Below are 16,312 nucleotides of genomic sequence, written 5' to 3'. Positions count from 1 at the left end.
AGTTTCTTGTCTTCCATTAGTGGAATCTATTTCCAAGGTACCATCATTGGCATGGCACCTATAATGAGCATGTGCACCAAAGAGCAATCTGGAGGTATTGTTATGGTAAGTACTACAGGTACCAATATTGATCCTATTAATGGCTGGAAAGAAACAAGCAGGGACAAAATAACATACTCCTGTTCTGTCTTCAAAATCTCTATCTATATTTTTTTCCAATTTTTTTTGCAACTATTTGAATTTACAAATGATTGAATATGAGACATGCTAAATTTGCTGCTGTCCAGAGATGTAACAGAAGCCTTTTTAAGATAATTGCTTATTTTTTCCAATTCCCAGTAATAAGCTTTTGTTATACTGACAGGTGACAAAGTACAATATGCTGATGTAACTTTGAAAAAGCTTTCATATTAACTGTATTTTTGGTAGAAGACATTTTAATATTGTTTTTGTAGCCTTTCCAATATATACAGTATGTATGAATGAAAATGATAGAGTAGACTATCAAATACAGTGTAAACATGGATTTCAAAGAAATTATCCTTAAGATATCAGCTGTTCTTTACCTGAAGAGTTTGACTTATGTTAAAAACAACAGTAATGTCACAAAACTTTTGCTTTCAGGCATAAATTAAAAATAAAATGCATAGGTTAAAGTACAAGTCCAGAAAGAAAACTAAAGGAAGATCGAAGGATTATTCTAAGTGTAATTTAATAGATATCCACAGGAACAGACAATGTTGAAATTGCTCAGTTAAGCCTCTAAGTGTTTTGTTGGTAAGTTGATTCTTCAGCAACCTCTTATTTCTGAGGATTCCCTGTTAAATATAGAAGAAGATTAGAAACCCTGCCCTGCCCTGCCTGAAAGGGATAACTTCCCTTCTAACTGGGTAAAGGCAACCTCTGTCTTCATCCCCTCTTATTAAGATTACCAACAGTGTGTCATTTAAATCAAGCATTTGCCATGTTTCCCAGTGAGCATAAAGTAAATTTATTTAAAGTAATTTGCATTATAAAATAATGAAAATTACTTTCTGGCTGAAGAGAAACAACAACACTGATATATCTGTACCAAGTTACTAGCAGCTTCTGTACCAAGATATTGCTATATCCCTACCAAGTTACCAGTAACTTCCTCTTTTTTGAGCAACAAATGCCCATAAATCTTCAGCTAACAAATCAATTATGCCACAGTAAGCAGCAAATAAGTGAGGACTTCTACACAAATAAAGCACACAAATAAAAAAGAACCAGGAAAAATAAATGTTTTTCAAAACCCAAAGAAAAAGCATCACATCAGCATTAATTCCTTGTCTTGTATGGTTAAAATTGTTTGTTTTCCCAAACTCAAACATATCACAATGTCTTCTGAGGAGTGTCTCCCACTTTCCCCATTTCCCTTTTATGCCGTAAACAAACTCATTGCTTTAATTGGTTGGAATGAAAAAAAAACTCCCAGATTTTAAAGTAACCCAGAGATTTCTCCCTCCAAAACATCTGCAATTGACAAGTAAGAACATTTGCGATCTGATTGTAACATGTTTAGAAACAATAGTGAAATCACAGCAATTAGTATTTGTATATTTTAACAGCTGATATTTTTTACAAGGAAGAATAACAGATGGACTCGGTAAGGAGATCTCAGTCTGAAAAATACTGTTAAATAATAAATCAAACTATTTACTTGTACAGACATATCAGAACTGGTTGTGTCAGATGAAGAAAGATAACTACACTATTTCAGAGGGCATAGTAGCAATATCAAGCATCAGATTTTGGGTTTGATGCAAGTAAAGTAATTGTTAGTCACTTGAATTGATTTTAAATATCTGGGGAAGGTTTCTTGAAGATTTGAAAGTAGTAGGAATATTAATAAATATTAATAAAAAGTTATCATATAATCATTCAGTTCCTTACTTTAAAGGAAAATACATCTGGGTGCAGCACATGTTTAAATTTTTTAAAGTTGATTTTAAAGTCTGTAAGTTAAATTGTTAATAAAGCTAAAGGGAAAAGGAGCTTAAGATCAATGAGAAAACACAATTATAAACAAGTCCAATGAGGGGAAAAGGAAGACAGCCGAAGAAACCAAACTATACAAAAAACTTAGTGAAAATCCGAAAATAAAAAGGACACTTACAAGAAATTCAGAAAAAAATTAGGAAACAACAGAATGAACTGAGATTAACATACTAAGAAAGCACTTCTTTTTATATAGTCAGCTAAAAATCAAAGAGAGTAAAAAGTTTATAGATAATAAAGAAAAAAAGAAAAACTATTCATCTTCTTCAACTCTCTCCAACAGTAGATTATGTACTTCATCATATAATTGTGAAGAGCAGGATGAATAAAGATGAAGAGAATAAAGATAAAGAGAATAACTATTTACTTAGTAATATAACTGTTTACCTAGACTCTAAGTAGGCCTGTCAAACTGGCGGCCCGTGGGAGGGATACGTCATGCGGAGGCCATGCCCACCCCAGCTCCACAAAGGCAAAAAAAAATCACGCTACGTCACGATCTGGCCCGTGACGCGATCAAGTTTGACACCCATGCTTAGAGTTTAATTTCCAGTATCAGATGAACTGCATCTTAATATAATTTATTGTATTGGTTCGATTTATATGCCGCCCTTCTCCGGAGACTCAGGGCGGCTTACAATGCGTTAAGCAATAGCGGTCATACTTTTGTATATACCTGCTTAGTAGGGCTTTTGGCCCCCCCTAAGTGGTGTTCTTTTTTATACAAAGTCAGCTTATTGCCCCCACAATCCGGGTCCTCATTTTACCTACCTCAGAAGGATGGAAGGCTGAGTCAACCTTGAGCCTGGTGAAATTTGAACTCGCAGTAATTGCAGGTAGCTGGCAGCTAAGTGCTACTTAACAGCACTTTAGTCTGCTGCCCCACCAAGGCTCCTTGGTGGAGCCTTGGTGGTGCAGAATAATGAAGAAATTATCCTCAGATAGTGAAGTGAAGAAACTAATTGGTGCTATCATATTGTTATCGCTGAAATTCATTTATCAGTCTGGTGGACTGCCAGATGACCAGAAGAGAGCAAAAGTTGCCCTTATCTTTAGAAAGGAGAAAAAAGTACATCTAAAACTGCAACCTGGTAATTATACCCAAGATTGATTGATTGATTGATTGATTGATTGATTGATTGATAGTAATCTTTTGGGGTTGAAAGAGAAACACTGCTGTACAGGTAGCCCTCAATTTACAACAGTTCGTTTAGTGACCAAAGTTACAACAGCACTGAAAAAAGTGACTTATGACCGTTCTTCATACAACCGTTGCAACATCCCCAAGATCAAGTGATTAAAATTCAGATGCTTGGCAATTGATTCAGATTTATGATGGTTGCAGTGTCCTGGGATCATGTGATCACCTTTTGCGACCTTCTGACAACCTAAGTCAATGGGGAAGCCAGATTCACTTAACACCATGTTACTAATTTAACAACTGAAATGATTCACTTTAACAACTGTGGCAAGAAAGGTCATAAAATGGGCAAAATTCACTTAACAAATGCCTCACTTAGCAACAGAATTTTTTTTGTGGTCATAAGTTGAGAACTACTTGTACAGTTCATTTGCAGAGGTGATTCTGAAGTCCTAGTCCGGAAGCACAAATGGAGGCACTGAAAGTCCATTGCTGTAGTAATTGTAGATGTTATCCTGTGATGCCACTCATGGTTTTCTATCAGGTTTCGGTGGCTTTCTTCAAAGCTGGCGGAGCTCCGTAGAAATAGCCCAGGGCCCACAATGGGTTCTGTCAGCAGCTGCAGCCTTTAGCTCTCTTGGTTGTATGTCACAGCGGTAGAGGGTGGCAGCATGGAAGCTTCTGGTGCTAATTAGGGTTTCTTTCACAGTGTCTTTGTAGTGCTTGTGGATCTAGTTTTTCATTATTATATTGTTTGCTATATTTAATTGTATTTCATTTTAGGTGACTATGATGTAAACCACAGGGAGTCAGTTGAGGCTGGTGGTATACAAATTAAATAAAGAAATATCTATCAGAGGGCAAGCTTATATTCACATCCAAAATTATGCTTAACAAATTGATAATGAATTTTTCCCTTGGTAACAGCTACAGAAATACCTATAATACATTTCTAAAATAAGCTACAAATCCTAAACATATTCTGAAATACCCATCATTCATATGAGTCTAATTAACACTTCAGGCTGATTACAGGGTAATGCATGCATATTTTGGGAATTGCTAGTTTTCCTCCCCATGTACTTCCTTCTTGGCATCATCACAACTTTATCTTGTCTTTCTTTTTCTCTCCGTGCCACTTTAATGTATTTATGATTCAGTGCTGATGTTTTAATATTGAAATGTTCTCTGAGAGAAATTGATTTTGGAAAAAGCACCCATTTTCACAGAAATGAGTCATCCAGGGAAAAAAATTGAGAGGATAATGTATTAAAGGAAGACTTGGTCTTCGTCATTAATCTGTTGTAATTACTTTTATGGTATTTCTTATTGCATTTGTAAATAACACACATGAATACCATTCAGGGTATTTTCTGGTTATTTTTAAATGAAACTTTGATGTTTTTCCAGATTCCTTTTGATCTCTCATGTATTTGATAATTAAAATGAATGAATGAATGAATGAATGAATGAATGAATGAATGAATGAATGATGAATGAATGTTTATGGATAATCTGGTATCAAATAATAAGAGAGAGAGTCAGAGAGAAAAAGACAGAGAAGACAGACTGCTCGTAAATTATAATTTCAGGCTAAATGCATGAAAATATCAGATTGTCCATTTACTTAAATATTGTAAATAACAGATCAAATTCCTAGATCAATGCAGGCAAAGCAGAAAAAATATATTTTTCAAATGTAAATAATAAATTGTTCAGGTCTACCCAGTTTGTTCACTCCAAAGAGAGCAATGGAAGCAAAACTGGTATGATAGAATGCCATTAACATATAGTCCCTCTGGATTGCACCTAATCCTAGGAGAATATTGTCATATTGGTTACAGAAGTGCTAGAGAGGATGATGTTATGCTGCATTGTGGAAACTTCTGGATTTATTTAAAGGTTTTCTCCAGATACAGAGACAAAAACTGATTTGATAACGGCACAAAACGCATAAAGAGTTAATTTAGCAACACCTGCATATTTTTTCAAATAGGCATTGCAAGACTAATACATGATCCTTGGTTCTAACTCCAGTAAAGCCTGCTTGTTCGTCCTGGTCTGTCCATCCACTTTGATAAGTTCATAAGAAGGTATATAGTGTACAATTATTACTAAGTAGACTAAATCTTCTGTAATTAACAGAATGAGAACATCTTCTCTTTTTATGAACTGGGGCTCCTATGGCTAAGCCCCAGTTTCTGGTATATGGAATGTTGGATTAATACATAGCAAAAAAAAATTAGCTAACGTGCAAATTATCCCACAGTCGATTTTATTAATTTTTTTAGTATAATATCACAGTTTATTATCATTATTATTGCACATTCCAACAAGATGCATAAGTCAATTAATTAAATTAAATCATCAGAATATAACAGACAACCAATACAAATCTTTACAATAAAATTTAGTGGCTAATCTATTGGTAGTTATAAATCCTCCACCTGTGATAGATAATCAACGCTTAATTTCCCATGGCACAGTTGTCAGGAGCTTCTGAGTGATGCAGTCCCAAATGACATTTAGAAAGTGATAACAAAGTCTTCAGAGAAGAAAAGGAGAGCTGGATCTATTACCTTCAGAGAGTCAACACTTCTCTGACTTTGCTTTTTAATCACAGACTCCTCAAAACAAATCAGATTATTGCCTCTTGACCATCCTTCTAGCAAAAGCATCTAAACAAAGTTTGAGTCAACCTTTGCTTGGTTTCCTTTTTATCTGGGCTGTGCAGCAACTTTTCAGAATTCTGCCTTTCAACTTGAAGAAATATTTCCTAATTTAAACAGTTATTGTTAGGATCAGTGGTGGGATTCTACCGGTTCTATCCGGTTCGGACAAACCAGTAGCGGTGGCGGAGGAGGCTCCACCCACCCACCCAGATGTCATCGCGGACGCTCTGTGCATGTGCAGAAGGCTCTGCATGCGCTCACAGTTCCAAACCAGTAGTGAAGATAAGTGAATGCCACTACTGATTAGGATCCAATCTGAGTCAGTCACCGGGATCAGAAGTTTAGTCTTCCAAGCTCTCGGACTCATGCTGGAGCCCATCCTCAGGGAACCTCTCTCTTACCAGACACATTTTGGTGTAAAAGAAGTTCCTTGAGGATGGGCTCTAGCATGAGTTCGAAAGCTCGGAAGCCAATGACCCACCCAGATTGGATCCTGCAACATTATCCTTATTATTAGCTGCCGCTAATAATACACGTATATTTGCTTTCATTCATGGTTATTGTTAGTCCTGGCTTCTGAAGGCAGAGAGGCAGCTAATAATTCAGCTGCACCAGTAATTGACACTAATGTTCTTTAAATCCCTCCAGGCTATATAGAATTTCTGATCATTCATGCCTTGGTGGTGTGCCAAAAGAGTTAATCAGCCTGGTTTCTAAGGTGTCATCTAAAGAATTTTCATTAGACAGAGAAGCTGCTTAAACTTGGTTGTCAAGGTCACAGATAGTACAGGAGCACTGGGGACATTATCAATTGGCACTATACCCGTGTAGTTAATATCAATGTCATTTGCAACAGCTGTCTCATTTGAAATAACCAAGAGGTTTACTTTCTCATTATGAAACAACCATGCTGGAATAATAATAAAAAGTTACTGATTATGTTGCAAAAATAATCAATCAATAAACTACTATTATTACATTTTCATTTTATACAATTTGGACCACAGGACAGTTCATATCAGAAGATTCCTCTGTCTGCCATGGCAGGATTCCTTTCCCTATCATGCTTGGCAACCATTGGATTGTATTCAAATCAATCTGATGTGCCAGTTTGCTGAAGTCTTCAGTAATCTTGAACTTTTACAAAACCTGACAGCCTATCTGGATTTTTTTTCACAAATGTTTTGAAGTACCGGAAGTCCTTGACTTATGACCGATTGTTTAGTGACCATTCAAAGTTATGATAGACTTTTAAAAAGCTACTTATGAGCCATCCTCGATGTGACAACAGTGACACTGCCCACACCGATGGTCATGTGATTACATTTTGGGCATTTGGCAGGCAGCTTGCATTAAAAGCCAATTGCAGAGACCCACAATCACAGGATTGTGATTTGCTTGTTTTCAACGGTTTTTTTTGCAAGTTTCCAGAATTTTTTTTTTCAGTTTCTAGTAAAAAAAATACTCATTCGGAAGAATGGATTTGTTAAATGACCACATGGTTTGCTTAATAACCATATTATTCATTTTATGACACCACTGAACTCACTTTACAATCATCATAAAAACAGTCATAAAATCAAGTCTGGTGATGTCTCTGCAATAACTTCTGACCAAAATTCTTGACTCTATTATGGTTGCAAGTCTTTTAATGTTTACCCTTTTTGTTTTACTGCTATTATCCAGAAATAACCTGACAGTTTATTACATTACAACTACACCTTCCTTCAGAAATAATTTATCTTGTTCATTACAAAGGGCGGAGAAGGGTCTCCAAGAGATTATTAGGGGGCATTTAATTGTATCCACCAAGGCAAAGTAGAGAATCAGAAAACAATGTGGGTTTTTTTAATGATCATTTTTCCAGGAAAGAAGATTTTAATTTAATTTAATTAATTCAATTTATATGCTGCCCCTCTCCGAAGACTCAGGGCGGCTCACAATATATTTAAAAAAATCATTATAAAAACATTTAAACATTAAAAACTTATTCACGCCATTCATGGCCGGATTTTGCCAGATCACAAGAGCGAGATCAACGGCCCCAGGCCTGCCGGAAAAGCCAGGTCTTCACCGCTTTTCAGAAGGCCAATAGGGTGGGGATGGTCTGGACCTCAGGAGGTAACTGGTTCCAGAGAGCTGGGGCTGCCACAGAGAAGGCCCTCCCCCGTGGGCCCACCAGCCGACATTGTTTAGCTGACGGGACCCGGAGGAGACCAACTCTGTGGGATCTTACCAGTCGCTGGGAGCTATGCGGCAGAAGGCGGTCTTGAAGATAACCTGGCCCTGAGCCATGTAGGGCTTTAAAGGTAATAACCAACACCTTGAATTGTGATTGGAGACCAATAGGGAGCCAGTGCAGCTCGCGGAGAATTGGTGTAATGTGGGTGTACCTAGGTGCACCCACGACAGCTCGCGCGGCTGCGTTCTGGACCAACTGTAGTCTCCGAACACTTTTCAAGGGTAGCCCCATGTAGATGGATGTATTATACATTGCTTCTATAATTCTGAGCACTAATTGCCATTCCAGAAACATTGTATCTGTTGGAAAAGAATTTAATTTGTCTTCCTTGTTTGCTGTCCTCTTATTAGTTGCTTTTTTAAAGAAAAATATTGGTTTTTAAAATTTCTTTGGTTTGCAGAAATCAAAATGCTTGGGATGTTTGCATAATACTGTCCTTTCCATTCTCAGTATTGTCAGGATATGTGCACCTTAAATAAATAAAACCAAACACTACAGATCAAATTGGAACAAAATGTACGGCCCCAAATGGTAAAACAATACAACAATAAAAACAAAAGAACAAAAGAAAAGGGGAACATAATAAGCTATCCCAGCAGCTGCACAATGATTGTTATTTTTCACCCACCAGCTGGATGGATGGTGCAAATCTGCAAGCTATTGTAGAGGTAAAGTCTAGTGAATTAAGAGCTCAAGCCTGCATGGAGATGCACAGGGCTAAGTTTGACACAGTGTGGTCATCCTTGGGGAGTCAGGGGCCATCAGATGGCTCTAGAAAACCGGTCCAGGATGGAGACACAACAGTTAAAACTCCCTTGCCAATAGCTTCACGTATTTGCATTTGCTGTTAGCTTGATAGTATTAATAAATTTAGGAAGGAAGAATGATGGAATACTTTGGCTGCCGTTCACCAACTAATTAAATCAGAGTACTTGGTGCCAGGCCAATAGATTTTGTCCTTTAAAACAACTTGGAGGAACTGGCCAGTAGTATTTAGCACAAAGCCTATTCATGGTGGTGAGAGCACAGTGTCATAACACATACTCTGGTGACAGCATGGCAACGTGCTGTTCGATCAATATACATACAATAATGATGTAAGACGAATCCAATTGTAAGGTGTTTTGTGAAGTGAACTCCCTGCCCCATTTTTTTGTTGGCTGTCATCAAGTAAAATACAGTATATTGCCTACAAAGCGCTATATTCACTGGTGAAATGAAAAGCAGGTAGAGTTGCAAAATAGGAAGGAAGGACAGCAGCGTAACTTATGGCTGAAAGGAGAGCTTTAGGAGACTGCAACACTAGAGATAAACTTAAATACACTCGTATAAAAGATAATGTCCTTCAAGGAATATAATCCAGTTTAACCCTCTGAATCTTGATACATATGCTGGAACACTCTGTCTTGAATCCTGTAATACCTTTTCCAATTGTTTCAAGTGTTTTGTTTTTTGATCTCTGAGCTGATCTTTTTGTCTTTGCCTACCTACTCTTCTTTGAGATTTAAGGCAAAACAGAATAGCAAACAGGGGTGCCCTGGAAGAAGTGGGCAATCATCTGCCCCCTATATAAATGCAGCAAATGTAAAAAAGAAAAGAAAAGAAAAGGGAGCAGAACATTGATTGGCTTCATAACATTTTGGCTTCCTAATAACAATCCAGTTCTAAGGCGACTGATTGCAAAACCAGATAGTGGAAATGACTCTAACTGCCCAATTGTTCAGTTTGATTCTCAAAACCTGATTTGATTGTAAACTTTTAAGGATCGTGCTTCAGTGAAACCATCCTAATTTTGGGCTCAGTGGTTGGAATCATGGATGATTTCAGGTTGATGACTATGAAACATCTTGTAAAATCAATTGACAAGGGAAAACAATTGAAAAATGGAAGGAAGGGAGGGGGGAAACAGACCAGTAAATATGAGCATTCTTCCAGCTTCCTGTAATTTTCTCATCAACGTGGAAGTTTCCAATTGTTTGGTTAGAATGTCTTTGTGTAATAATTTTGCTGCATTATGGTACTTCCTGCCTTGAAGAATTTGGTCTAGATAACTATTAAACCTGTATTCAGAAGACATCAAATAGTTCTGATTTCCTACTTGATGATAATGATGTTGTCTTCAAGCTATATCATTCATTGCTTTTCTCCAGATGTGATACCATCTTTGCTTTTATTTATTTCTGTGATTATTTAAGAGTATGAACATTCTTACATTAAAGAAAAATCCAGAAGTATGGTTTGGGGCTTAGTTTGCTTCTTTAAAATAAAGTTTACTATTTTTGTACATATCAAAAACAAATGGGAAAAACTACATAACAATATCTCTTCAATCTTTTTTTTCTAGTTGAAATAGAGTCACTTTATAACACTATTTTCCAGTATACAACCCTTTTTAGTTGAAGTTGAGACACTTTATAACATTATTTTTCACTATATTTCTTAATATAAGGAATAATAATCTTAACAACTATTCATTAAAAATATCAGAAATTCAGAGTTTCTAATACTATATAGATCTGTCCAAGTCAGTAGTGTGCAATTTTTCTATCTTGGGAGAACTTGACCCATTCTTCCCAGAATGTGATTATTCCCAAGTATTTTATAATTTCCCCTTCTGTCACATAAACAAGTTTATGATTCAGATTATAATTATAATTCAGTCCTCCAGAGATTGAGGGGCTCTGGAGCCATGTCTAAGTTACATCTGAAAAAGTCTTTTTCGTGTTGCCGTTGCTGCAGTCCTACAGCCACTGGTGCTCATGGGATATATTGAGGATAAATAAAAAATTTACTAGCCTGAAACTGGTCTATTCATTTCTTTTTCAGCCTGACAAGAGTTGAATAGAGTTCAGGATCCAGTGGTTTCTCTGCCATGTTTCTTTCCCCCAATTGGCTGCACAGGATAATAAATACTGCATAATGTGGTTTACAGCACACAAGTATAATATGAGTACTTTAAAACAGAAACTGATTTCACTTGTTTTACAGCTGTCTGTAGAGCAAAGAAAGAAATTATATCAAAAATAGACATTAGAATTTAATAACTTAGCATAAACTAATAACCTCGGTGATGCTGGAATCTCTTCTTTCCTTCTTTATGGGCCTGATTACTGGATCCATGGGTAACATAGCCTTGAAGATCCCTGACAGATCCTATTCAATGCAATACAATGAAGGTGGGGGAAAACAGTACCTTTCCCCCCCAACACCCCCCCCAAATGAAGACAATATTTGGCAACTTCATTCTCTAAAAAATGTCAAGATCACATTGGCACAACTGAGTGTATTAAAATTATTATCATAAAGTTCCGGATGAAATACATTCAAGTAATTGTATTCATTCCAATGATCAAAAAATAATAGTTTTTTCTGAATTGACAGGATGTTTTATTTCATTCGTCTTTCATATGACAGTTTATTCATATTACCAGAAAATTATGAAATTTAAGCCACTAATACGTTTGAAATGTCTTTTCTTTAGGTTTTAGGCAGTTCTGAATATCTACTCTCAGTGCTCAAAAGAGTGCTTGAGAGGTTATGAAGAGGGCTTCTTTTTGAAGAATACAGTTTGAAGAATCATTTGAAGAATAGGCATTGAGAAAAAGATATGTGTAATAATTACTGACTGATAGCCAAGCATTCATTTATGATATATGTCTAATCCATTTTGGGGGAAAGGGGTATAAGGAGATCAGTTTTGCAATGAAATAGGTGGATGTCATAGGGCCGTGATGGTGAACCTATGGCACGCATGCCACACGTGGCATGCAGAACCCTCTCTGCGGGCATGCCAGCCATTGCCCCAGCCTAGTTCCACTGCACATGTGTGTGTGCCTCCCACTGGCCAGCTGGTCTTCAGGTCTCTGCCACACATGTGCGGGGGGCGGGGCCCATGTGGGGCACATGCACGGGGGGGTGCAGGTTGGTGCAGGAGGCCCTGTGCCCCGTTTTGGGCCTGGAAAGCCTCCACCAATTTGGAAGCCAAAACGGGGCATGGGGGCACCGTGTAAGGGCCCCCCCATGCTCCATTTTGGGCCTGGAAAGCCTCCTGCACCAACCTGGAAGCCAAAGCGGGGTGCAGCGGTGCCACATGAGGCCTCCCCCCACTCTATTTTGGGCCTGGAAAGCCTCCTGCACCAACCTGGAAGCCAAAACAGGGCGCGAGGGGTGCATGTGTGGGGACACCCGCACATACGTGGGGGCAGGGCACATGCATGGGGGGTGCTCGCATTGCATTTTGGGGGTTCAGGCACATGCACGTGTATTTGGGCACTCAGCACCAAAAAAGGTTAACCATCACTGTCATAGGGATTATTGTGGAAAGGTTGTCATGTAAGTGTTTGAGTCAAGTTGTCAGTTGCTGAAATGAGTTCCTGCTGTGATATAATTGTAAAAGAAAAGAAGAACTTAATGCTACCTTTACTTTTACTGACTACAAAATTCTTACTCAGAAAATTGATACTTCATTTATATTACTCTACTGGTAGTGAAAGGAAAATATGCTTTCTACCAAGATTTTGAGAAACGTATACTTATGCCAAGCTTTTGCATGATTTCTTGCATCATAATATTTTATGAATAATTACGTAGGTTTGGTATACTTGCGGACTTGCATTACTTTATTTCTTGCCATTCATGAAAGGCACATCATTATATAAAGTGATTCCCTTAAAACATTACATTAAGGCCGTGTGAAAGCTCTGTCTCTGTTTGAATGGACCATCAATCAAGTCGCCGTTTCCTGTTTCAATCAGTGCTACACATTCATGTGTGAACCAGACTGTGAATAGGAAGACACATCTACATCACAGAGCCCCTTTCATAAGAGCTGAATCTGAGATCACCACTGCAGCCCTTTGTTGCAATGATGTAGTTGGGCTTCTATAGAAATTTGAAGGCTTCAAAAATTAATTAGAATACCCACTGTTCCTGTGGAAATAAAAAAATAATTTTGGAGTGTTTCCTCTGAAGCTATTGAATAGGCAGCTACCCAGAGGATGAATGTTTCATCTCATTCCCCTTTTCAGCACCTAGGACTTCTCTCTAGAAGACATGACCTTGGTGTTTTCTCTTGCGCACAGTAGCTATTTCTGGTTGCTTTACATTAGTTTACGTGGAATAGACTGTACATAGACATAACAGGCCAGCATGGAGTATCTTTCATGTCTGAGACAGGCTGAGTTTATGCACACAAACAACTGGATGTTGTACCATTTGAAATGCAACTATGAAAAAAATCCCCTTCATACTGCAAATTACTTCAAATAATATTACATACTGCAAATGTAATTCATGTAATGTAATGTAATGTAATTTTCAGAGTATATTTTTCTAGCAACAACATTTTCTTCAATAATTTTATTATGTTTTTTCTGTAGACAACATTTATGGAATTGCATTGATAACTGCTGATATAAAAATAGCTTTCTATTACTGCCTCAAATGATTGCCTTTCAAACAGTATTATAAGGCTGTTTGCATGTATAACTCCTAATTAGATAAGGCAAATATGAATTTGGAAAACAGCAAGTGTATGAGTATAGTAGTAATAGGTATCGGGTAATACCACTTTCTGAGCCTATAATAATTTTTAATAAATTAGGGTGTGTTCCAGGATTGGATTGTTTATTACAATGAGATTTGTGTGCTTTCTTTTTAGGATCATGCAGACAATCCATTGGGGGCAGCAGTAACTCTGGCTCATGAACTAGGCCACAATTTTGGTATGAACCATGATACACTGGAAAGAGGTTGCAACTGCAAAACAACTGCAGACAAAGGGGGCTGCATTATGAACCCTTCAACTGCGTAAGTGCAAATTATATTTGGGCAAAAAAATTGCCTGTTACTGTAGCTTTCCTTTTAGGTGAGAGGTATACTTCTGAAAACTTTCTAAGATGAATACATCCTGTTTATAACAACTGGACGTTAGTGCAGAGAGCCTACATAATTTATTAGAATAAAAAATATTCTAAATTTTCAATTCTTGAAGAAAAGAAATATATTTTGGTACCCATCATACCTCCCAGAACCAATTAATGATGAATAGCAAGGTACCACTGTATAGTAGGTCAATGATAGCTTAGTAGATCAAGGAATGTAGGGAGTATAGTGTACCTGCTCCTCAGCAAAGCCTTTGACAAGTCTCTCGTGATGTTCTCCTTGCTAAAGTTGTAAAAAAAGGTATGGATGATTGCAGAACGCTGCACTCAAAGTCTGTTCATTAATTTCAGCTTGAGGGAAGTACTGAGTGGAACGTCCCAGGACTCTGCCCTTTGCCCAGTGCTGTTGAGCAGCAGGGTTTGGAGAGGGAGTTAAGGAGATGCATACCAAATTTACAGATGATACGAAACTGGGAAGAGATGGCTAATACTTAAGAAGTGGTGGATTCCAAAAGTTCTAGAGAGGCTTGAGCAGTGGGCTGAAATGAATAGGGTAGATTTAACAAAGTGAAACAGGAAATGCTGCATCTGGGTAGGGAAAATAAAAGCCACAAGTATATGGTGAGGAGAACTGGCTTAGCAACTTCCTTAGCAATAGGAAAAGGATCTGGGGGTTCTTGTAGACTACCAATTAAATGTGAGCCTGCAGTGTGATGCAGCTGTTAAAAATTCAAATACTATTTTGGAGTACATTACTAGGAACAGACCATTTAGGTCATCGGAACTGTTCCAATTCTACCCCAATCACAGCCCAATAGTATTTTATTGCAGGTTCAAATAATTTTGTCCTCATCCTGAATGCAGTGCTTTTTCTTTCACGGAATTTGTGACTTACATTTGTTTGTTTCATTTTTTTTCTACTTTATTGTTTGAAGCTGGGGGTCTGCAAAATCAAAACAAACTTCCCTGAGAGTAAAAAACATATTTTAACTAGTTCAATTCATTTAAATCATGGTGTGCTCAATTTAAGGGAATAGGTTACTTTTTTTTTTTTTTTTGCTTTTGAGAAGATGGTTCTGATCTTCATTTTCATTATTTTTAAATGTGTGCATGCACATAAATGTGAACATTGCCCTTTAGTTAAAGATACTGCTGCCAATGTGGTTTTATTTATGAATATACATGGAATTTATTTTCTGCTCTGCTGCCTATTGTTTAAACAAAATCAGGTGGCGATGGTAATACAAGTGCTTGCTAATGATAGCCTGGTTTACCAATCACATCCAGATGTCAAGTCCATTATAATCTCCTTTCTTTTTTCACTGCTGGTTTGAAATAAACATCCTTTTTTCACCCCTCTTGAATCTCATGTTATCTTCAGGAAGCTGAAAATGCTTAGTTCGGAATCAGCAAGGACCAAGAATTTGTACTGCCATATTGAATATTCTAGAAGAGTTACTGGTTTGAATGTTATATCAGAATTTTTAAAGGAAATTTGGGTGATTTTATAAATGGACATTTTCATTAGCCTGGAAATTAGTCCAGAAAAATCACTAGCTCACAGAATTGCTTACCAGCACTTCTAATCAAACAAATTTTTGCTAGATACCTGGGTCTTAATAGAAAAGATAATCTTAGTTCTTTGAACAACTTCTCTAGAGTTATTCTTATTTTCACAAGCAATTCCTACAATTTGTTTTTATATTATGTAGGAGAAATGATGATCAAGATTTGAGAGATGAGATCTCCAAAATAATAATAATGAGATATATTTTCTCATTCAGTTCTCACTCTCAATAAAGACTGCAAAGCAGTACCAGTGTTACTTCTTTTTCTCTCCAGAGACTTAAGAATTGTAGAAACTTAAGTTTCACCAATACACATTTCCACATCTTTCACACCTACCAACTGAAAGTCTAACTGCCCAGACTAAGTTGGAGTTCCAGAAGACTTGAGGAGGAACATTATTGTTCATGTATCTTATTTGATGTAATGATTACAAAGATTACATTTCCCATATATCTGTATACCTTCCAGCAAGCCCACCACTGCTCTTGGTATTTTTCTCATTCTGGATGCTGTTGCCTCATTCAATCCACATGGACTCTATCTATTATTTTGAGAACCATCTTTTGTCATGAGAACTTTATTTCATGTGTCTTTTTGAGATTTCTTCAGTTTTCATTCTTCACATGAAATTTTCCTGAAGAAACCCTTCTGCCTTTTGGACTTCTTTCTATTCATACAAAGCTACAGGTTACTACTGCCCCATAGCAATATATTGGTTGGCATTTTATGCTAGCAATAATATGTTGACATGCAAATACTGATACAAGGTCAGAATGTTCTATCA

At 37.1% G+C, this 16,312-nt stretch overlaps 1 protein-coding gene across 1 annotated transcript in view; it reads left to right on the top strand.

Annotated features, from left to right (window-relative positions):
• The window catches only part of ADAM12 (ADAM metallopeptidase domain 12), a 261,280-nt gene that overhangs the window by 176,672 nt on the left and 68,296 nt on the right, over positions 1-16,312 (top strand). The window contains exons 10-11 of the mRNA XM_070946456.1: positions 21-105; positions 13,737-13,885. Of these exons, the coding sequence (XP_070802557.1) occupies positions 21-105; positions 13,737-13,885 (234 nt within the window). The remainder of the gene's footprint in view (positions 1-20; positions 106-13,736; positions 13,886-16,312) is intronic.

The sequence above is a fragment of the Pituophis catenifer genome, unplaced genomic scaffold (genome assembly GCF_029215685.1).
Source record: "Pituophis catenifer annectens isolate HBS135680 unplaced genomic scaffold, rPitCat1.0.hap2 SCAF_6, whole genome shotgun sequence".
Lineage (NCBI taxonomy): Eukaryota > Metazoa > Chordata > Lepidosauria > Squamata > Colubridae > Pituophis > Pituophis catenifer.
The sequence above is the reverse complement of the archived record's forward strand: the minus strand, read 5'-3'. Positions and strand labels throughout refer to the sequence as shown.